The sequence below is a fragment of the Pholcus phalangioides genome, unplaced genomic scaffold (genome assembly GCF_987345545.1).
Source record: "Pholcus phalangioides strain wild (caught in Gottingen) unplaced genomic scaffold, Ppha-v1.0 ptg000039l_1, whole genome shotgun sequence".
In the NCBI taxonomy this organism is placed as follows: Eukaryota; Metazoa; Arthropoda; class Arachnida; order Araneae; family Pholcidae; genus Pholcus; species Pholcus phalangioides.
Window position 1 is genome coordinate 17641155 of NW_028301625.1, and position 25676 is coordinate 17666830.

Sequence of the window (25676 nt, forward strand, 5' to 3'; positions counted from 1 at the left end):
GTTATTATCAACTATGTATTTAAGTTTATAAATGACTCCTGAATACATTCTGAGTTTTTTTATCATTTTTTCACTATGTATGTTCCATTTTAGGTTATCTTGTATAATTATTCCTAAGTATTCATAATTGAAACCTCTACCTATTTCTTCACAATTGCATACTGATACAGTTTGAGATTAGCAGTGAGTGTGTAATTTTACGTGAATTTCTGTACTGTCATTTATATTTCTTGTTTTCGTGCACATAAATTTAGTTTTTTGTGTATTTATTTTTAATTTGTGTTTAATTAGCCAGTGATTTATTTTTGTAAGGTCCTTCTCTGTTCTTTTAACCAAACTATCTGTTTCTGTATCCTCAACATATAAAACTGTGTCATCTGCAAAAGATATGTTACCATTTAGATTTAGTTTACTCAGTTCATTTATGTAAATTTAAAATAGTATCGGTCCTAAGACTGAGCCCTGTGGGAAGCCTTTTTTAACTTCTTGAAAATTGCTAATTTTTTTCTCTATTATGACAGCTTGTTGTCTAGTGTAGTAGTATGATTTAAACCATTCTAAGATATTTCCTCTAATACCGGCTGAATATAATTTCTCTGTTAAAATGTTTAGGTCCACATAATCAAATGCTCGTGTTAGGTCCAAAAAAACTAATATTGAATATTTCTTTTTATTTATTCCATTGTTTATCAAGCCCGTTAATTTTAGAATTGCCATTCTGTATTTTTGTTTTTTTGGAATCCATATTGATTGGCTGAAAAGAATTTTTGATGATTCAGGAAATTGAGCAGTTGGTATTTCATACACTTTCCTAGAATTTTTGAAAAAATCGGGAGAATTGAGATAGGTCTATAGTTGTTAGTATCATTGGAATCTCCAGTTTTAAATATAGGATGAACGAGGGAATTTTTTAGTTCAGAATAAAATACTCCATTTGTTATTGAGGAATCCACTAAATCCTTTAATACGTCTATATGGTAGCGAGAGATAATTTTCATCATTTTAGGTGTAATTCGATCGTAGCCACTTGCTTTATTTTCTTTAATTTCTGCCACAATTTGTTTCAATATATGACTTTCAGTTTCGAGGTAGAACATGGAATTTATTGATGTGTTTGAGGAACCTTCTTGTTCTATACAAATACAATTATCTGCGTTTTCCTCATCATTTATATTTCTTGTGATAAATTCTTGATTAAATTTATTTGCAAGGTCTGTTGGATTTTCAAAATGGTTGGATTTTCAACGAATATATCCATTTACTTTTGACTAAATTGCAGTGTGTTCACTAATTACAAGTTTCAACTATATCCCCACACTGCAGGCTTGCCTAATGATTCTAGCTCATTCTTAATTGCAATTAACCATTCACTCACTTAATTATAGTTCATAGGCACATGCGTTACATTTTCAATTATCAATGGTTTATGAAAATATTTAGCTTTCACAATATATACCAACACCTTTCGAATCAATTACAAAATCCTTATCTGCTAAATATACATTTCCTAACTGTAAATAAATGCCCTAAAACTATCTAATATCCTTTGCCATATAACCTGGAGCTAACCAAGATGTATACTTTATCAGTTTGATGATTTAACGTTGAGGTTTGAAGGAGAGAGGAACACTGTCCAACTTGCTTCACACAGTTCTTGTTGGATGTACAGTTCATGTCTTTATTATCAGTTTGGAATTTCTGGAACTTTTTCTGGTCATACTGAGGCTTTTGTAGATTAAAATTTTTGGCAATATGATTTGGTTTCTTGCACACATGTGCTTGTTCTTGTTCCAAAGTCAGCCTCACAGGTTTCCGCCCCACACAATGAAAGCTTCACCATTATTTTGATTATCAGATGAATGCTGACTGATACATTTTTCCTCCTCTTGTAGGATTTCAAGGATCTTGTCCATAGATTTTTCTCTTTGTGTTTTGAGTATCTTGCATATGCAAACAAATCGGCCCCTCTATCCACCCACTGTGTAGAATGCCAGATCTGTTTGGGATATCACAGACTCAGTGATGAGAATTTTATTGAAAGTCCTCTAGTATGGACAATATTATCACTAATACGCTCCTTATCGACAGCTCCAAATTTTTCAGTTCATTACCTGTGTTGATTTTCTGGTCTTGTGTTATTCCAGTGAATGTCTTTAATTTTATCCTACAAAGACTTCTTATTTGTCTCCTCTGCGAATTGTAACACCTGTTCATCAGACATACCCTGGTAGCCAGTAATAGAACCTAGTTCCTAAATTATTTTCAGTAACGTATCTCTGAACAAGTGATTTCAACTCTACTTTATCACATGGGAATCCCATCTTGGATTGAGCAATGAGGCATTTAGCTAAACAGAGCTCCACTTCTGCTGCACGTGCGGTTGGGCAACCTTCTCCCATTTTATCAATGTTTATTTTCCTCCCTTGATTCTGTTGTATATATTTGTGATGGGCACACCGTAATGTTCCTGTACCTCACAGTAAGTCATATTTCTGTTCATAACATCAAATACTGCATTGTTCAGGTCATCGAAAGAACCAAGTGTCTTTTTCTTGTAGTTTCATGTCATTTTATTTCTTCAACTCCAGATCAAATAACATCAAGGACTCTTACAACAATAACATTTCAAGTAAATAAACAACAGTGAAACTGCAGATAACAAGTAAATTATATAGTAATACAAATTAAGCAGTAAAATAACGTAAAGTAATATCAAATAGTAAGAATAATGTAAAGAAGTAAATAAAACTGTTTTCAATATTACCCCAGGCTCTCAATATTTTGGGGTGTTTGAAAACAGGATAGATGGATTACCAGAAAGACTTAAGATGAAAAAAAAAGCAACAACATATGAAGTTGTGACTGTATACTAATTATATAACAACAATAATTTTACCCTTACCTGTTTGTAGCAGCAAGTGGGGAAACAAAACTTGAAAAGCAAAAGAAACACGCAACAGAATTTTGTTTGTTGTTAACTATCACTGTTATCTAAGCCCAATCAACTTCTATCAAAGAGGCAAGAGTTGGCTCAGAACTGCCAACAATACCACTTAACTTAACCCTGTTTGTTAAATTTCAATAAAAGCCACCAAATCACTTGCAGCTGCCTTGTTCCCACTTACCTCATTGGATCTTTTGTGCCCCCTGAGACCAGACTTCTACAGGTTCCCATAATGATGAATTTATAATATGAAAAAAAATTATGAAAAACTGTCCCACGCCCCCCAAGGCTAGAGGGAGCCCTGTCAGCCCCACCCTTATGGGGGACATGATGTAAATAGTGAGGAAGTATAAACATAATTTCTCTATCAAAGATCCAGGCATTTCATATTTGAATTTCCCAATATTCACATTCAGTAGATGGTGATAGGATTCGTGTAATCTGTTGTTAAACCAAAGTGCTATTTGCAATATCTTTGTTGACTTTTCATACAAAAACTGCTTTTCATTGCATCTTGTACTGAAACTTGACTGTAGTGTTCATCTTAATTACCTGACTTGAAACGATAGATTTACAGTTGAAACTACTTCTTTGCAGTGTCGTGTTTGAGTGAGTAAGAAAGTTTTTCTTTGATGAAAGTATATCAGGGTGAGTTTGTGTATTCATTATTGTTATTAATCCTATTCTTTGAGAAATAAGCAGTACTTGAGCTGAATCTAATAAAGATTTATGAGAAAAAGTTACGTAAAACATTTAAAGAATTCTATTGCATGTGGAATTTTTTTTTTCTGACTATTTCATTATATGTACTTCTTTTTTTTTTTTTTGCAGAAACATATCAAAGTTCAAAATGAAATATTTTACTGCGGTATAAATTTTCATGATGATAAGCAGATAAGTTAATGTTTTGTTCAGTGCCCAAGAGCTCAGGCCCGTAGCCATAAATTACATTCGGAGGGGGGACCACTTATATTTCAGAAGGAGGAAGTGACCAGAGTGATAGAACAATAGATTGGGCATGTTTCACTTTTTTCAATCATTTTCTCACATTTTGGGGGCAGACCCCAAGCCCCTCTCGCTACTGCCTTGCAAAAGCTAGATGCACTCCTGAAACTGGTGCAACTGACTGCGTAAAAATTTGCTAGAACAGCCAAACCTCTTTCTCGTTGAACCCTTAGGAATTTAAAATTTCCACAATTTTTTTCAGATCCCTGATTTAGTGCCACTTCTGTGGCAGGGCTCCGTGAGTCCGCACGAGTCGCATCAAACTAGAGCCGCCCTGCCTCTCGCACACTGGAAAAAACAATTCATTTAAATTGTTTCCCCCCATAGGATTGTAAAAAAAATTTATAACCAGTGCTCTGGTAAAAAAAAAGGCTAAATACCAATTTAATTAGTTATGATTAGTGTCACGATAAATTTGATAGGTGCTTGCCAATTTAATTGAAATTTAATTCACTCACGGTGACTTGACAGTCTGTTTAAAAGAGCCTATTTTTAGCAAACCTTTTCACAGCTAATACTTCCAAGTTTTGATTTTTGTTTGCTATTCCGAAAGTATCCATCTACCTAAATTAACTTACCCTATCATAATTACATGTATGTAACCATTGAAAACATTTTGCATAAATTCAAAGATTTGCGTAATAAAATATTTTCATACCTTAGGTTTGTACCGAAAATAAAAAACCCCATGACTCTTCTTTGATTCCAGTAATGAATTATTGGAAATTATTACTAAACTATTTTTTTATCATAACTAGGGCTAGTCCAATTAATCCAGTAATCAGGTCGGTTAATCGATCAATTGTTAACCACAGTTAAAAATTTTATTTCAGCTGATTAACTAGATTAAAATTTTTAATAAAAATCCATACTTTATTTTTATTTGTCTGACAAAATCACTTAAATGTCTTGAATTATATTTTTAGATGTAACATTTTAGATGAGTGACCATAATTAAAAATATTTGAATCAATATTTTAATCAATTTTTTTGACATGGGGAAATAAATACAAGTTGATTCAATGAAAATTAGTGATGATTTTCAGTTTCAAATATTTTTTTCAGTTATTTTCAGTTTTAGACGACAAGAATTTGTCTTCTCTATTATGAACAGCATTTTTCGTATACGGGAAACATCAGACCCCCTTTTCCTCCTGTACAATTTAAGAGCAATTTCTAAGGAAAAGGTATAAAATATGAAGATCAAAGTAGTTTCGAAATCAATGACTAACCCTAAAATGACAGATTATTATTATTAACCCTGACTGAAAGATTCTAGTGAAGAAATTCCATGATCTGACAAAAATGTTTTGCATCACCTCAAGTGTGGAGCCTTAATTTCTTAATTATTCTCATATTTTTTTTACATCTATGGGTGAGTAAGAGAAAAATGAATATAATATAGTTTTGTATATATATATATATATATATATATATAGCATCAATTAATATAAAAAAGTCGCTTAATAACTTATAAAGCAGGGCCGTAAGTAGGATTTTTGCCGCCGTACAAACACTCCGCTCCCACAACTGTAAAATTTGATAATTTTATAACAGTGTTCTTTGTTCCCACCTATAATTGCCACCTGGGGCAGTTGTTCTCCCCTGCCGCTGTGGTGGTCGAGTGGTCATAGTGACGGACTCGCGTCGCGAGGTCCTGGGTTCAAACCCCACCGTCGTCACAGTGGTGGTCGGCTGAAGTTGGCTTTCTGTGGTTCCCAACTTCAAGGCACGAATGCAAGCCGATCTCTCCTTTAAAAAGTTGTGCCACAGAGAGCAACAGACCTAAAAACAGTACAAATGTAATTCAATCATAACACATCACTCACTTCACTTCTGAAATATAGATGGCAGCACTGAAAAATCAAACAACAGTACATACACACTCAGACTGTTAGGTACACACAGTTACACTTCCGACATAACTCACTAGGTAGTAAATGCCCATAAATAGTGATAGACTTCAGTTATGCTCGTTTTTAAAGAAAAAGAAAGTTGTTTCCCCCTGCCCCCCTCTAGTTTCGGCCCTGTATGAAGTAACTAATACTCTAAGCTAGCCCCATATAGGGGCTACTTGAAAGCATTCGATTAAAATCTAATTAATCGGTGCATTAATCAATTGAAATCTTTTCATTAACCAGTTACAAATTTTAATCGATTCTCAGTCCTATTCATAATGCATTGTGTTTGACAATAAGCCAACCTATCAATGCACTCCTGAAGCAACGGAAAAAAAAGCATGAGCATAAGCTAAACTTGTATTGGACTCAAAAAAAAAACAAAAAACATTTCCCCCAATATTTGTAACACGTATTGAAACATGGGGTTTGAGCCTACCCCCCAAACGAAATTTTTGAGCCTTCCTAATATTTCCAATATACACTAAACCTATGAAAAAGAGTATGATAAAATAACTTCTTATTTTTCCTTGCATATATATCTGGATTTCTTACTCCATCACACTGCCTGTGCAATTTTTGTTACATGCTGTATAACCATGACTTCCAAAACATTTTTGTTTGTAACTAGGAAAGTTCATAAGTCAAGATGTAATTGTAAAATGTTTTTTAAAGGGGCCGCAAAATTTTCTTTTGCACCTGGCCGCAAAATTCCTAAGCCTGGCCCTGGGTGAATGTTTTTCAAAAAACAATCATTTTCAAGCAAATACAGACAGATAACCATCTAGCGTACCACAAAGATATCTTCAGCCAGACACTGGGTCTGTTGGGGGTTCAAGTCCCCACAGCAAAAAATCAAATAAAGAATGACTGCTGTGGGGTATTTTTTTATGACTTTTGAGTAGGGTGCCAATCCATTGCCTCTGCTGAAAAGAAACAGTGTAAAAGCTACCAGTGCTAGAAAAATAAAGGGGAGGATGACACCACCAGTATTTTAGGGATATTTGTCAACTCCCCCATGTCGAGGCTAGCCAATATGGTCCTTAAGACAGGGTCATAAATACAAATAAACGAAAAAAAATTGATTTAGACCTCTGATTGCTTGGCAAGATATTGCAACACCCATGGGGGCACCCCAAGCATCAAAGGTGGAGTCAACTGATATAATGTATATGTGTATATATGAATTGACATCATCATCATGCCCCTTCCACACTTCCAAGTCTGTCTCGGCCTATGGCAATGCCTACCATAGGGTATGAATAGTTAAAAGATTAAATATTTAGCACTTGAAGTATCAGAAATTTTAAGAGTTTCACGAAAACAAGCGTATAATGATTTTATTGTGTGTTTATCCAATTCGTCATAAACTCGTGTTACATCATTATAAAGATTATAAGGTTTCCAGACGAATGTACATATATACAGTTGAATATGCTTTTTTGAATCTGACATATTTTGCAAATTTAAGAAGGTAAGACTTTTTTGTATTGGTTTTTTTTTTTTCAATTTTAATTCAAAATATCAAATGAGGACTTTAACAGAAATAAGTCAAAAACCTTAATTGCGACGATAAATTAGTAGTATGTGTTTGTTCAGGCCTGAACAAGTCAGTGTGGAATATGGAGCTTGATAATAATTTGGGGCCTCTATTCATCTCTATACTTATATGCAAAAAATGTTCAGCTACACAAAATACTTATAGCATTATGTATGTGTGGTACATCAAAATTCCACACATAAACTTAGAGGCCCTAAATACTAGATGGTCTTTGTTGTAGCAATCTTCATTGCATTATAAGTACTGTATGTATCATTCAGTATTTAAACACACTTGGTAATTGCTTGATAGTAAACTATTACTTAATACAGTGAACTTTATTTATATGCTGTTCAAGAGAACACAGCAAAACTTAGTATAAATGCAAAAAACTCACAACTGAAAATTGGCCCACCGCCATATACAGATTTTGCTTATAAAGTTCCTACTTAGAACATTTTCCTGCATAGTAAGACTTATTTTTGTTGCCCTAACTCCAACTAATTCTCATTAAGATTTACTGTTTGAAGCATTTTCCCACCTACGTTTTTTTCACAATGGTTTTTTGAAAAATGTTATAAGTAGGATCTAACTGTCTCTCAATGAAAATATCAAAAAAATCAATTGGTTTAATTGCATGTTAAACTTGGTAATATAAGAACCATACATGAGAAAACATACCCACGACCCATTTAGTATAATTTTTTTATACCTCATTTAATTTTTTAAAACTACATTGCTGTATAACTAAAGAAACTGTAATTGGAATAACATTACTGTTGTTTCAATTTCAAGTATTCGTGCTATTCCTTTCAATTTAACAGGAAAAAGTAATTTCGTCCATATTTAAGGTGGTCATATCATCGTTTGGTTTGCTGATTGGTTTGTATATCTAATCAAAGCTGATAGTGTATTGAGACATAATTTCTCTAAGATTGACATGACCAGCCAGAGCCATACCTAAGATGTTTGTGTTATTTTGCCCCTCTGGGCAAACATGATTTTGCTGCATCACCATTTGAAAAATTGATAATTTTATAACGGTATTTTTTTTGTTCCCACCTAAATTTTGCCGCCCAGGGCAATTGCCCCCTCTGCCCCCCTCTAGTCCCACCCCTTCAACCAGCACGTCTTTAAAGGTTTTTCACCTGATATTGTACATGTTTCTTATTAACAGGCTTGGAGCATCCCGAATAATTTTAACGCAGTTTTCCTACCCTGCAAGAACATCTCTGTGGACATTAGAAAAAAAATTCTAAAAAGGCATATCGGCACATTTCAAATAATTTAAATCTGTTTATTTGCGACTCCTCACTGTGTCTGATTTCTCAGAAAAGTGCAACAAATTCTCACACAAGTGTTTGAAATGTCCACAACTAGCTCAATGTGTCTCTTTGTATCTGACAATCTCAAATTTACGATTTTTGCATTGATAATATGCATGAAAAACTAGTTCAATGACGCGTTTTCACAATCTGCAAAAATTGCGCGGATTCGGTAGTTAAAAAATTATGTCCACAGATTCTAAAGATTTGGAGTTTGATTCCAAATGAAAATGTCAAATAATTTGGAGCCGCCTGGCAGTCCAGTGGTTAGGGAGCTAGCTTCTCACTGTGCAAGTCTGGGTTTGAATCCCGGTTCGAGCATGGATGTCTACTAACACTAACAAATTCCCTGGATGGATCACGCTGATCCCTTGGGAATACGTGAAGATCACATTATTATTATTATTAAAATTGTGCCTCATATAAATGAAATATTTTAACGTTGAAAGTTATAGGGATGAATCGTGACCGAAGTCAAACGTTTCATAAATGTGAAAGTCATGTAACTGAGAGACTTACAAATGGGGTCTCACTGAGGCACAGATTCCCTTGCACGCACATGTGGAATTTGGAAACATTTACACACAACCGGACCCTTCCTGGCCATTTTTTTTTCATTATTTTTTTCCCCTACCCTTTCTTTCATTTCCTTCCTAAAGTTATAAAAAGGAGTGTTTTTACATCAAATTGTTGCAGTTCAACTACTTTAGCCCAAAAATTTTAATTATTATTTTTTTGAATATTTCATCTCAAACATATATATAAAATATATCATCCCTTTTTTTACGTGTATATATATTAAATATAGTTCAGACTGTTATATGTTGTGTTGTGTTTCAGCCAACTCACACGTTGTTTTGTTCAACTGCGAGATAGAGGCCACATTTATGAACCAAAAAGCCACTCAGAGGTAGCTTGTCCTCCAACATGACACATCAAATCATCAGATTTTTCACGATGATGTAAATCTCAAATTTTAATTTCAATTTATCATTACTTTTTACTGTATTGTATTATGTTTGTATTGCTTCTCAATTATTTTCATAAATTAAAAATTAAATAAATTCAAACATTTATACTTGAAACAATATTTGAATAACTGTCTTTCAATGGGAAAACTGGAGGGGGAGGTAGGGGCTGGAAACTAATCATGGCCGCAAGGGGGGGGGACACAAAAATGAGAAATGGTTGAAAGGGGGCCATGGTCAAAAATAGGTCACTGTTCTAGACAATTTGTTCCTACAGTATTCTACTATGTAAAGCAATCATTTCGAGTGAATTGATATGAATCATCATTACGAGTAAATTAAACTTTCTCTTCACACAATAATTTTTAATTTTTTCTTTAATTTTACACAATTTCTGTAAAGAAATATTTTTATGGTTATTGTGATTAATATTTTTACATTAATTGAATTAGCCCTAAACATCAAAATTTTTTTGATGGTGAAAAAAATTGTAATTCTTGATTTCCAAAGTTCCAGTAAGCTTTGTTGAAAATAAGAGAGAAAAACAGGAAATTTTATAATTTTTTTAAATGTGTAATCCATCGATACACAGTAAAATACAGTAGGTATGGCTTATGTGTACATTCATCCACCATCTTAACGAAACACAGAAACTTTTCTCGAACACCCAACCCCATCTCATCTGAAATCACCACAAAATTTATTAAACGCGACAGTACCCAATTGTCTGGGGAAAATATGTTGTAAAACTTTTGTATGTTTTTTTAACACAAAATCAAGTGTTCCAGACTCTGCCACGAAACTGGGCTCAGCAACGGGATGAGTCCAGTGGCAAAGTTCTGCCATTCATTCATTCAGTAGTTATGGCTGTAGAAGCAAGTCAACTTTATAGGTATCTGAAAAATGATTCTGCAAATTTTTATATTTTTTATTCACTGTAAAGTACTGTCTTTTAATGTGTACAAAGAACCCTCAAATTTTTTGGCTTAAAATTTCGAAAAAGTTTCCATCGAAGATATTTTTTAAGATTGATAAATAACTTTTTTTTTAATGTTAGCGAGCATATTAAATTCCTTATCACTCACATATGATATTTGATCATTTTTGATGCACCACAGTCATTTTCTGCACATGAGGGCTAATTACACTGGCCTGAGTGTGGTTGGCCCATACTGTTTCAAAATGATGGCACACTCTGTCACAATACATGGATTGTTAAGCAATGGTTTAACAACTCGGGTGTGAAACATTCTCTGGCCTGCTCAAAGTTTTGGCCTCAATCCAATAGAATCTCTTGGAGATGAATTGGAATGTTGGTTACAATTCTTACAAATACAATAATGCCCCAATGTTATGGGATAGGTGGGACCAATCATAACTGTTGAAGTCGAGATAAGATTTTGCATACAAAGACATAAAAAATAGTTAATTGGGTCCAAAATTTAGGAAAAAACACCTATCTGTTGGTAAAAACTACAATAAAAAATGTGCTTATTCCTGCACAACATATTAAACAGAAAAGTAAAAAGTTGTTTTGATAATGATGGCTTCTGAAAATCTAGTGGTCACAATCAGAACCTTAGAAAAGTCCATATTTCCGGAAATCTGTGCAAACCAACATAATGTTTAGCATGCTCCAATTGTTTTCATAATATCTTGGTTTTGGAGGCAAGAAAAAATTTGAATGTGAGTTGAATTCAAGTAAGAGTTGCACAGACCCAGTGAATTATCATTGATGAATGTTAATGAATTTTTCAAGGCTGGCAATAAGGTTGGACTTCAGATATGAAATCATGACCAGTTTCCAAAAATGGCAGATAACACATGAAGCCTTGGAATGACATTTCTAAAAATAATAATAATGTGATCACGACGTATTCCCAAGAGATCTTTATGATCTGTCCAGGTAATTTGTTAGTGTGTTAGTAGACATCCATGCCCGAACTGGGATTCGAACCCAGACCTGCACAGTCAGAAGCTAGGTCCCTAACCACTGGACTGCCAGGTGGCAGTTTTCATTGGAAAGTTTTCATCTTTCAACATTTCCCAAGCTCATACTGTAGACCAGTGTTTCCCAAAGCTGGCAATATCACCCCCTGGTAAGTAGCAGAATGGTTTGGGGCGATAGAAGTTACGGATTTAATATAGTATCCTATGGGTTCATTTGCCTTGGGGGGGGGGGGGTGTTATGAGAAAAAAAATTCTGAAGAAGAAACAATGGTGTAAAAAGTTTGTGAAACCATGCTGTAGACTCTCAGAAATCAGCATAGTTCAGTGTATGCACTGTTCTGATCGACCAAATAATTTTTATTTGGGGTCATAACTTAATAACCACTATCAATTCAGCAATTATCCTGAGATAATGGTTGTATTCAAGAAAAATTTGAATTTTTTCACAAAAAATTCTTTAACGCTGAGTTCACATAACTCAGGGTAGCATAAGTTGGGGTATTACTGTACCCAGGGCCGTAACTAGGAAGGTGCAACTGGTGCACTCACACAGGGCCCACTTGAAAGGGGGCACAAAATGGGCCTAAATAGGCCAGAAGGGGCATAAATTATAATTCTTGCACAAGAATGGCTAGCTTTGGCGCTGATTGTACCTCAAATTTTTCTTTCACAACTAGCTTTTGTGTTGAAGTAGGAATATATTATCAAAAAATAATTGTATTTGATCATTTGATCATTTTTGTCGCACCATGGCCTAATTAGACCGCGACCTACAATTTATTGCCGATTCCGAACGGCAGGCTTGTTTCTTATACTCATCGAGAGGTTGGTACGCTAACCCCTCGATGGGGGCCCTCTGCAGTAGCAATTTTTTGCTGCGGTCAAGTCGCCGTTTCTGTTGTACCCCTGTGTCAGGAAAGTTTTCTCACAAGGACGAACCGGGTATCGAACTCGCGACACCTCTAAATATCCTTTGGTACTTTTAGGCGAGTATCTTATCGACCTGGCTATTGTTGTATATTAATTGTATTACCTAATAATTGTATGCCCAAAAGAGTGAAAATTGTAATTACAGCAAAATCTGGCCCCCCACACCATAATAATTTTTCAAATAAACTAAATGTTCCCAAACACTCAAATGTGCCAATACTTTTTTCAAACACCAATTGTTTTTCAAACATGTTTTATATGTTTCTATTCAGTCATTTTTTAAAAATCGTAAAAGATTGAAAGTTTAAAGCAAATTGAAACGCTTTTGAAATTTTGTTTGATATCTCCCTACTGAAAGGTTCAAAGCAATTGAATCATATGCTAATAATGATCATAAAAAAGAATTTAATCTAGTCAGTATGTCGCAACTGAAGAGTTATAAAAGAATATTCTGACAAACAAATAGGCCTATAAGTATAGAAGTAAATGGACTCATAAACTTTACTCACACAACAAAGAAATTGATGACCTCTCTCAACAGCAAAATGATCCATAACACTAAAATTTAAAAAAAAAACAAATTCTTTACATTCATTAAAATATAATTATGCCCAGAAAAAAAATGTCAGTTTATCCTATGTGAAAGTTTGTGGACAAAGCAAATAATTGTAAAGAAATTAAAAAACTGCATAGAAATCTTCATTTAGAGTGAGTAAATTCAAAAAAGATAATATAGCATCGTGAAACTTGCAACCTCATGAGGAACTACTGAGATGAGCTTGAACATTCTATAAGATATTCAGTTCAAGGGGGGAGATGTTTGATACAGCAGACTGGTTAGTGCACCAATGTAGTTTGACAGGTCTCTGGGTTGATATCCCAGTTAAGGGCATAGAAACAGCTATTTAAAATCTACTAATCTACTATAACTACTAATCTACTATAACTACTAATCTACTAACAACTTATAACTATTATTCTACTAACAATTTATAACTATTATTCTACTAACTATTTATAACTATTAATCTACTAACTATTAATATCTACTAACTATTAATATCTACTAACTACTAATGTATTAAGCTGTAAGCCCCAGTCTAATTAGCCCTTATTTGTACATAAGTATGATTGTAGCAGTCCTATAAATTTATTTGCTCATTGGTCACTTGTATAATTCTATTGAAAATTAATATTTTAACACTCTCAGCAGCACGCACACACACACACACACACACACACACACACACACACACACACACACACACACACACACACAATGGTAAGATGTCTCACCTCCTTAAAAAAATCTATTTTAGCATTAGGGGTCATCCAAGTATTATGTCAGCATCGGGGGGGGGGGGGGTTCTGATTTGCTAACTTTTGATGACGGGTGGGGGGGGGGGGGTTTGAAGGTTGCTAACATCATCAACCTTTTTTTTTATATGAAATACTCTAAGCTGCGGACAACGGGGATCAAAAATGACTAAAAATTTGTTGACGTAATACTTGAATGGCCCCTTATAACAAGCCCAGATATTTTGTAAAGTTGATTTCACAATGGAACACTTTTCCCTATACCCTTTACTTTGCACCTGTGGAAAATCAGTATAAAAACCACTTCATTAAAAAGATATGACATTTTACAGCGGGTTTAATGTTTCTACTATGCCACGGAAAGAGTTAAGTAAATCTATGTAGCGATCTACTGTGATATTTCCAGAAATTATTAAAACCTTGGGAAAGGTTAAAGAATTTTTGACTCAATATCAGATAAATTCAGCTTACACCAAAGTGCTTAATGAATCCAAATTTATTGCTAAAGAACTAGATTGTGAATGTGGTTTCCGAACAACCAGTACTCTGGTTCATACTAAAGAAGCACATGTTTTTATAATAAAAATAGGGACAATGGTATACACAATCAGAAATTGAATTTTAAAGTCAATTGACATTTTTCTCATTAGAAATTGTTATGAGTAAATTAGAAGAATTAAATTGCTATATGATCATCATGGTTATTATCTCAATTTTTGGCAGTAGTTATTTGCCTTGTTCATGATTTAACTCACCTGTGCAAGGTACTCAAGGCATAGATTTTCTTTGCTAAAGTCTCAATTGCATTGGGCGAGTTTACTAGCTATTCTGGAGTGAGTGAACTGGCTCCAACTAGCACAGCAAGTTTCAATTACATAGGACCAGTGAAATCACTCTCTAGATGAGCGATAAGCTCATCTCCCTTCTTTTTTTGTCATCTGTTCTGTTGTGAGCAAAAGTGAGTAGCAATTAAAGCAGCCCAACCTTCAACTTTATTCACAATAGCAGAGTAAGCAGTGAATTTATTAGATAACATTATTAAACAGAGTGACTTTAGTAGCAGTGAGTAAAACCGCAAGTGAGTAGTTAGTGAACTCACTCAATGTAATTGAGCCTTTACCAACTGTAGGTAATGGGAGTGATTTGACTATTTACCACCACTTCTAATGAGAAGAGCTATCCTGTCGCTTCGTCGTTTGAGGGAGGTTCTCTGTGATTTGGCCACATTGTAATAGAGACAAATATTCCTTCATCACTGAGGGAGTCCATAACAGAGATGTAAACAAATTTAGAATTGTGTTCTTTCTTCAATTATTCGATATGGTTTCAAAATAAGCAGCAAACAAGAATGTTGGAGCATTTTTTCCAGATCATTCACAATGTACTGAATGAACTAGCAACTTGTCTTGCACGGCAACAGTTGTCCATCAGGTTTGATGTTCTCATTCATTGAAGAGTGAACCTATTTCTTTCAAACAAAAGATAATAGCTTGGAAGCGTGTGCGAGGGTGAATATATATATATTATATTTTAACAACAATTGAAAGTACCAGTATCTGGTAAAATCATGAGAGATGAAGCTCTTTATCATGTGGCATTTTTTCAGAAAATATCTGTTCAAAATTTTCATGTCCCTAAAAGAAAGCAAAACTGCTTATACTTACATCAATGCAATAAAATCGTGAATATCCATAGAAATGCTATATAAATTGAATAACATATGACAAGAAGTTCTTAAAAGTGCATCATTTATAGGTATAAAACAAGTACTGGAAAACAGCAAATGTCATGATGAAAAAAAATTTCTTCCAACATTGCTGTTCGCTCAAGAACACTATACATTTCAAGATGTTTTGTATTCATATTAATGCACAATCTCTAGCAGTTTTTTGCACTAATATGAATCATTTTGAGCACTATGGGGGGGGCAGTCATTTTGATCTAGAATGACAGTAGCAGTCCTGTTGTACTAGGTAGAACTTTGTTTTACCACTTAATTAACGAACTTGGAATATATATATTGTAGGAATTCAAACACCTGAAAATGAGAAAATTAATAAAATTTAAATTAGCTGAGATTAATTGTTCAAGTGTGATCATGTCATAGTAGTTTTGCAGTCAAAATGATTGTTCCCATCATTCTAGTGTTTAAAGCCCTAATATATAAGCCTTGAAAAAAAATCTAAAAAGGCCAAGGAGTTGACTTTGTGCAAAACTCTCCTCATCAAATTTTTATTTATGGCTCTCCTGCTAGCAGAAGTAGTCAATCTGTCTCATTCTTGATTCTTCACACATCAAGTGTGTTCCCTTAATCTTATTTTTATAGATTGATTAAAACTTACAGAAACAAGATTAATTTAAGAGAATTTAAATTGAATTAATTGATGAGTTAAAAACCAAAAATAGGACAAATGACTATTGCTCACCCTGCTGAAAGAAATCTCAAATTTCAGTGAATTTGATTATGGCTTTTAATCAAGTCTATTTTTTTTTTAAATTTTTGTTATTTGAAAACAAGTACATCAGTTATTATCTCATTATTTTTTATGCAAAAACTATGTCCAGTACACATCAGTTTTGGAAATCATCATGAGTTCTGGAATGTGTTTGATGAGTAAGGAGATAGTAATGAAATACTATGTCAATAAATGAGACTGTAATGAAATAAACAGACCATAGCTAAGCATATAAAACCAGCAGGAATTCTCGGAAAATACATTATCACATACCTAATATAACTGTTAACAACAAAAATGGCATGTTCTGAATAATCTTTTGGCATAATATTAGGATCAGCCACGATAGCTTTAAATTGATAATCCAAAGCCTGAAAAATATTGTTATTGCATATATTTCAAAAGCAAAAAGCATACAAATAAATAAAAATGTAAATTTTAGAAACAAAATTATTTAAACAATCACTAACATGTATGGACAGAGCACTCAGATATGTAGAAAGAATTTCTCAGCTGAAAATACTACTCTACTACTTTCTTTGAATATCACTATTAGTCAATTGCTGCTGTTTGGATTGTATCTGGAAACCTAGTAGTGTGCTTAACAGTATGTCTCTTATGTTATGAACGATATGTATCCGCTTGCTGCTGCAGTGTATTTCTAAATTGGCAGTTAGCAAATGTGACATAGAAACCTACACATTTTGTAGCATTGTTTGCTAGCTTCATACTATGTTAAGACTTTATAACTGGGAAACTGGTGTGCATATCTCAGGGGTGGGGAAGTGACAAAGTCCATTTGGGAGCAGCTTTGGAGCAGCAAATTCAGGATTTGGAGCAGCAAAGTATAGGATTCGGAGCAGATATTTATAAAACAGAGCAGCAAAATTAACAAGAATATTTTCGATAACCCCCACCACTTTTCAAAATAAAACAACTGTGATGTCTTTTGTTATCAAACATCTTTTCATCAGCTTGTTTTTTTTGTTTTTGGTGTTTCAGGCTTTTGACACCTTGTTTGAAAGAGCGGCTGTCTCATGAAATTTTTCACACCAGTCTATTTAAGGTGATTTTTGCTTACTGGGGGCACTATTTGCTGTCTGGAACAGCAGCACTTCAAATGGGCTAAAAATTTTCTATAAGCTTTCAATTTTTTTACTCGGAAAGAAATTGTTTCAAAATGGGAGAAAATTACGGAAGAATCAACACAATGTTTGGCAATTCAGCACTCATTATTTGGCGAGATTGGCGATCCGACACTCATTATTTGGCGAGATTGGCGATCCGACACTCATTAATTATTTGGCGAGATTGGCGATCCGACACTCATTAATTATTTGGCGAGATTGGCGATCCGACACTCATTATTTGGTGAGATTGGCGATCCGACACTTGTTATTTGGCGAGATTGTCGATCCGACACTCGTTATTTGGCAACATTGGCAATTTAACGCTCGTTATTTGACGAAGTTTCTAAATTAGCATTCGCAATTCGGCGGACATGCGCTTTTTATCCCGGAATTTAAATTTTTTTCACAAGACATCGGGATTTGATGCAATGATAATAGACTACAGTAATTTCTGCTACTTCCAGTGGCAACTTTTTTTTTGAAAATGGAAACCGACTCACATTTCCGCTTTAAAGCTGAAAGACCATTGCAAACCATCTTCAGTTGCACGATCACAGATATTATCAGGTTTCGCAATGGAAAGCCGATGAGCGGCTGATAGTTTAAATAAGGTAATAATTTAAGTACAGTGGAATAAAACATACTCTTCTCAGAAAGAATCGTTTCGCGGCAAGCAGGAACAAAAATTTTTTGCCATCCTTCCTGAAATTCCGGGCATACTGAAGACAAATTCGCTATTTGGCACAGAAAAATACGAAAATACACTATTGGAGCAGGATGGCACAAGATGTTAATTTCAGCACAGTGCGGCACAATTGGCGCAGAGTTCCCACCCCTGATATCTGGTTCAACGTTGGGAAACCACAGAAAACTGACTTCAGATGAACATCACTGTGCAATTGCTAGGATCAAATGTAACTCATAGCATGGAAAGCAGTGAATATAATCATACACACTGGACTGAGGCTACTAATTCAGAATTAAAAATATTCAGGCAAAGAAGCCTGGAAGTGTCAAATTAGTATTCTGTTTCCCACTCATGAAAATCTATTCATCTAAAGCAAAATCTAAACATTCTTCACTTATGAACAGGAGGAGAGAAGTGTTTTTTTGCTACTAAGCTATAGAGATAACATTTTACTTTGGTTCCATCAACCTGAGTACAGCCACATTTGGGTACAAGCTGCATGCATGTGATATATACTACAATGTTTATGAAATATTTCAGCAAATGTGCAAACTCTAATCAACAGTGAAACCTGTCTGTGACAGACACTCTATGAGACCGAAACCTGTTTTAAACTGAATCAAAAAATAGTCTGGTCGATAATTGATGCTTTGATGAGCACCTCATAAAACGGAAATCTGTCTAAAATGGAAAGTTATTTCGATCTTTTGACGTTCCTTTTCATACTGATACCTTTCCATTTGGTTTCACTGTATTTAAGAAACTCAGAAGAACACAGAGACATGGCTAAAACTAGATACTCTGTCAGCCGAGGCAAGCATTCATTTCTCTTCCCAAGTAATATTGAATGAAAAGTTGAAGAGTATGAATACAGCACCCCCTTTTGGTTCAGTGTCTGGGGCACTTGGTTTTATTACCCATAATGCTATGCCAGTGAAACATATATGCAACTATCTGACCTTGATTTGGCCTTATGCCTCGGTTAATGGATGCTCTGATGTATATTAAAACTACATAAATCAATAATGATAAAAAAATATTTAGAATGCAAAGAGCAGTACATACTTCAGAATATAAATCTTGTAAAAAACAAATTTTTGCAGCTGCCTGGAAATTAGCAAAACTCACACAATGGTTCAGGAGAATGTGGTAATTGCAGTATTTATGAAATGCCTAAATAATACAAGAATAAATACAGTGAAACCTGTTATAATGGCACTCTCCATTAGCAGACACCATACACTATCAGACACTTTTTTTATCCTGTGGAATAAGGCTTCAGTGTATTTTACTATATAATATGAACACTAACCATTAGCAGACAAAATTTTCTGTCCAATGGGTGTACATGATTGAGAGATCCTGCTGTATATTTCAATTGACAAGTTTTCAGACAACAATATTGATACCATGCAATTTAGTACATATATACCCTAGGACTGGCCAACTTCTTCCCATTTGAAAGCCAAGATAATGATTATTGACAGCATTGCAGACCGCAAACTTTTAAATGGAACTCAGGCTATGGAACTCTAAACTATGAACTAAGACTGGGAAGAGCACGGGTTGACCCTAGCAAAAATACTAAGAGATTTGTATGATAAATGCATGCGCTGGAACGATCACTTTACACATCAGCAGACTTTGGGAAAAATCTTAAATTTGAGAAAAAATGCACAACAAAAGCCAGTCCTATCGATTGTTCTGATCATAGACTCTAAAGATGTCAGAAGTAGTAAACAGGTGATGGTATCTTGCCAGGCAGACAACCAGTAGAGGTCAAAGAATTGTGTGCCGAGCATGATTACACAGTGCACTATACTGCATGTACATCGACTTCCTTAAACTGAGGAAGAAATTAAAAATTGATAATTAGACTAAATTAAGTTTAAAAAAAACAAGAGATTTGAGGTGGCTCTGTGTTTGTCAAAGGCTTGCAGCATTAAGGAACGCTATGCGGAAGAGTGGCACTAGCATCACTCTGCAAACACTATACAGCTTATAACAAGCTGTTTAGCAATAAGTCTTAAATTTATGTGCTCTCGTTCAGTGTTTCTTAACCTTTTTCAGCGCATGTCCCCCTATGGATCAGATTTTTTTCTCGTGGCCCCCTGTCCTATCCCCAGGGCCCCTCTACCCTCTAGAGAGTGGTATACTTTCTATTTTTTTATTATGAATATGAAATTTTAATAAATCAGATCTCTGGAATTCCTGGCTAGGCACAGAGTCATGCCCACATAGACCCAAGGGTTAAGATGCCCCTGGTTCTATGGACGGATCTGATGAATTCTGATAGTAGTAATATTTTGCAACCATGTTTCACTTTTATAAAGCTTTTTTCTCTTCATAGCTCTCTATGACTCCCTTCACCACCTGTCGTGGATCACCTTTCTTCTGATTTTCTCCCGTGGCCCCCCTAGAATAATCCAGGACCGCAGCCCCAGGTTGAGAACCACTGCTCTAGTTGATAAAAATATTTTGAGGCAGCCAATTTTTTTAAATGTTCAAGTTTTTGTTCATTTGCTAATTGAATTATAAGGCAGAATCCTCATCAGACTTGAAGCAAGTCCTGAACAACAAGATGTTGCTAGTTGCCAAATATTGATTGTTCCATGGTTGACAGAATATGGCAACAATTTGAAACTGCTGATTCAACTTCCTGAAGGCAGGCAAAGAGCTACAACTTCTTTAGTTGAAATTGTTTGCAACTTTGCTAAGCTACTTTCCCAGATTTATTTTTGTCCTGGCCAAGAGGCAAAACATTATGCCATATGGTTTTGGAGACCATGTATTCAGAAGGCTACAAACTTGGTTAAGGGATTGCAGAGAAGAGCTACTAGGGTACTAGTGGGTATGCAGGGCTTGGATTATGGAGAAAGAGAGGTCTTTGAATGTTTTCTTTAGGGATCATAGGTATCTGAAAGATATCATTGAAGTCTTTAAGATTTTTAGTGGGAATGGTATGATGGATCATGATATATTTGATGTACCATTAATTAAGAGCTTCAACAAAAGGACCCCATGGTATGGCTTATTTCATTATCATTGTTGCATTTCCCTGTAGAAAGAATGATAATGATATAACAATGTTGCCAAGGACCTTATTGCCAATTGGACATCTTTGAACGAGGCCACATAGTCAAGACGTGTTGGTCATATTGAGCAATAGGCCGCCATCTACACCATTCAGACACTGCTATGCAAAGATGCTGAACAACAGTTTCCACAAGGCAATCAACAGCAGAATGAAGGATCTGGATGGACAAGTGCATGAACATAAGACATGATCGGAAAATTGTGCAACAGACTCGAACTGTCCGAATGACATCATTGCCCACCATTCAGCTTGCTACAGCATCTTCCATACCCCCAGTGGTACCGTCCATCACCTTACAGCGCTTGGCTGAGGTGGAATTATGCTCACAGTGACCTTTAAGACGTCCACTTCTAACCTCCAAGTATCGGCAGAGTTGTCTGGAGTGGTGGAGCAGCTGATCATCATGGTTGCCAGCAAACTGGCATCCCACGGTGTTCAGTAATGAATCCTGCTTCAGTCTTAGAGCAGATAACCATCGGATTCACTCATTGAGGTGCTAGGGCCAGGGGTCCAAATCAGCCTTTGTTTTAGAGAGCCACAGCCATTGGCCCTGGTGTGATGGTGTGGAATATCTTACTTTTACAACAGCACACAGGTTGATCCTATTCATCCTGCATACAACTAAGACTGTTTACATTACCCTTCATGACACATGATTTCGGGCCATTTTCTAACAGGGTAATGCACGACCTTGCATGACTAACATATCTCTGGACTATCTCCATGATTTTGATCTTATTCCTTGGGCCAGCAAAGTCACTATATCATTTGCCTATGGGACATGGTAGGCCACTAAATTTGGGCATCCCCAAAGGCTTGTAGATCTGGAGAAACAGCTGAAGAGTGGCAAGCAGAGTGAGAATGAGATTGGGGACCTTCATCACACTCCTTACATAGATGTATACAAACATGCACCACCACCAGGGAAGGTTTATTATTACAACCAATTAGTGATTTGAACATCTCATGCACACCTGCTAGCCACTGATGAGTCCTACAGCCTTGAATTTTTAATAATTTCATTATCTGTGTGCATGGGCTTTATGCATTATTTAAATTCAATAAATGTAGTCGCTTTCTTTTTGGTGCTTAATTTTTTTTTTTTGCAAAAGAGATTATTCATCAGATTTGCCCTCATTGCTAATTTCTGTCTCTTACAACTCAGATGATAAACAGCAGTACTGAGCGCATAAAACTCTCAACACTGGAAACACATGATCTGTCAGGTTTCAACAGTGCAAATTCCAACACAACTCACCTTTTCAATATAAATTGCCTGAATGGCCATAGACTGAAGTTGTGGGTGACTAGAAAAGAAAAGGTGTGCAGCACAGAATAACCTAAAATCGCCAATTAGCCAAATTAGTCACAGGTTCTTCTGCTTCGAATGACAAATTTGTTATATGAACACTTACACCACTATAACTTGAACAGAGAAGCAGTAAATTTATATAAATTTGAGCAATCTGAGTGTGTGTCTTTGAAGTGGTTGCATATTTAGAGAATCCAAATTGTGTTTGAGTCATAAGGAATAATAGATATAACTAGTAAGTTAATCAGGAAGTCTGTGCTTGGAACAAATAACTCAGCTAATTATTACACAAGTACAGTACAATCCTAATGCACAGTAGTTTCCCCCCTTGCCACAGGCTAGACAAAATTACCTCATGGGTCACGTGCAGCTCATGGGCCAGCTGTTGACCACCAGTAATACATACCACAAGATTTAGTACATTTAAGAATTTAAAAATGAAAGACTGTAAAGAATTGCAATTTTTATTGACACATACTTTCAATGTTGCATGTAAAGCATATGGTCCATAGGATGGAGTATCATACACAGAGAGGTCTTTAACATCTATGGTGTTATTAGAAAAAGAAGTCTGTCCAAGTATAGGTAACTGTATGAAAAAGACAAGTAAACAAATTTTTGATTAATTATTTTGTTATTTTTGTTATATTAAACAAACCATTTTTTCTATGGTAACTATATATTTCAATTGGATTAGAACGTAAATTTGAAGCTGATTCTGGGGTCAAACGATCTCTTTTGAACACTCCGATCATATCACTTGACACCTGCGTTCTTCCAATGTATCTCTTGTTAATAAATTATACTTTTATTCAAGAAAAATAATTGATCTTTGATGTCTTCAAAGCATATAGGAGGATATAATTAATCATTATATCCTCCAAAACCTGTGGTATACGTATATGTTGACAATCGACATTGACGAGTGGAGCTGCAACGAAGTGCTAGCACATGCATTAAGGTAAGAATTATTTTTTTGGTATCAAACTATACTGGAGTTTTTAAAGATATTCTTTTTTTTTTTTTTGCCCGGTAAAGGTGTCATTTAAAAATATAAATGACCATAATGTCACACAATCAAAACGGCAGAGGATCACACTTGGTGGTACTGAAAAATATTAAATAGGCTATGTATATTTTGGATATATACATAATACATAACAAATGAAATATGTGTATGTGAATCTGCAATTACTATAATATCAGATTGAAGTTTTACATTCTATGTGTTTTGCCATAGAAAATTTAAAATAAAAATTTGAGTCTAAATAAATTAAGTATTGCGTAAATTAATAATTTAATAATTAATAATTTTAGTAATTACGTAATCTTCACGCATTCCCAAGGGATCAGTATGATCCGTCCAGGGAATTTGTTAGTGTTAGTAAACATCCATGCCCGAACCGGGATTGGAACCTAGACCTGCACAGTGAGAAGCTAGTTCCCTAACCACTCGACTGCCAGGTGGCAATAATTTAATATTATTAAATTATTGTAAAAGTAAGTATGTTGTGTAAGTATTGTATCAAATTATTATTTAATATTATTAAATAATAATTTGAATATTATTGGGATGATAAAAATTGTGCTTGGATGACTATGCTATATAATCGGCTATAAACAAGGAAATTGCAAATTTGTGTTTTAGATTAATCCCTTTCAATGTATAAAGTAACTGATAAGCTACAATTGATTGATAAATTATTCCACCCAACTGGCAAAAATTTGAATTTTTTTTTTTGGTGATAAGGAATGTTAAAATAAAAATATGGTCAATTTGAAGTAATGTTAAATATTAATTTTTTTCTAAAACTCATGCACTGAAAGATTAAAATCTTAATTTGACTATCCATCTTGAACTGTTCAATCATCTATGAACAATATTGTAAGACTTAGTGAAAATAAATTTTTAGAAAAAAATCATATTCAACCTCTTCTAACTCATTCTGAGATGAAGTATATGTATTAAGGAATGATCATATTGTTTTTTTTAGATATAAAAAATGAAATTCACACAATGGGACTAAAAAACAAATTTGTAATTTCTGGCGCAGTTTTTAGTGTTGAAGTATATCAGCATCATCATGAGAAAAACAGATAAATATTCGAAACTTATTACTACTTCAGTATTTGGTGTTATAGCCCTGCTGTGTTCAAATATGATTTTTTGCTGAAAATTTTATTTAATTTTAGCGTATGGGTAAACACAGATATCTTTCAGAATTTTTCTTGGAAAGTAATTATCTCTTTGATTGGACAAAAATTTCATTTTTTCCACATCAAATATTTTAGTTTAGAATTTTTTAATTTAAAGAAAATTTTGAGACTTTATGGAACTTTTAACAAGCATTTATTTTTTGGCCATGCCATGTTAGTAAACAGCTGATGCATTTGTATATACATTTGTGAAATTTTTCAAACTCTCAAAAAATTTGTTTCCTAGGAACTTGGCTGTAGCTAGCTGCGAAGTTACATGAAAGTTTTGATGGAGCAATTCAAGGGTGTCGAAAAGTGCTTCAAAAGCGAACACAGGCAATTTTGATTCTATGTATTCACTTTAAAGCAATAGTGTTTCCATCATTATTTTCACGTGAAATAAGATATTTTCATGCATGATTTAATGACACAAATTTCAACATTTTCAATGATTTCATTTGTATCAACAATTCTAGTGGAACAAGTATATAAATGAGAGGGAGGACATTAAAAAGACATCCTTAGACATTTTTCCTAATTGAAAAACAATGATATTAATTCTCTGAAAAAATCATAATTATATTCACTGATGAGCAAATTTTGTGAATGGAATATTGAAACAAAATCAATATTACTTGAGAACAAACAATATTGTATCTTTTAACTACAGTGACACCATATGACACTGCAAACTTTCTATGTGTAGGGTATCTGGCAACACTGGAGAAGAACAGTATTACTGGGAAGACGATGGCAACAGCCAGGCAGAATATAGATCGTCAATGACATGAACAGCCACACAATCCTTCTTCAAGAACAAGAACATCGCCATTTTGTATTTCAGTATTGAACTATGTAACATAGTTTAATAAAATGAATATCTCACATTTCTGGCAATGAGGAGAAGAATGAATAAGATG

General features: G+C 34.5%; 1 protein-coding gene across 7 annotated transcripts in view; it reads right to left on the minus strand.

The window, feature by feature from the left end:
• The window catches only part of LOC149065639 (uncharacterized), a 232941-nt gene that overhangs the window by 15589 nt on the left and 191676 nt on the right, over positions 1-25676 (minus strand). For all 7 annotated transcript variants that reach the window (XM_089253544.1, XM_089253545.1, XM_089253542.1 and 4 more), the window contains 4 exons: positions 23039-23149; positions 19217-19324; positions 16607-16704; positions 13070-13118 (listed from right to left, as the gene is read on the minus strand). In XM_089253544.1, the coding sequence (XP_089109670.1) occupies positions 13070-13118; positions 16607-16704; positions 19217-19324; positions 23039-23149 (366 nt within the window). The remainder of the gene's footprint in view (positions 1-13069; positions 13119-16606; positions 16705-19216; positions 19325-23038; positions 23150-25676) is intronic.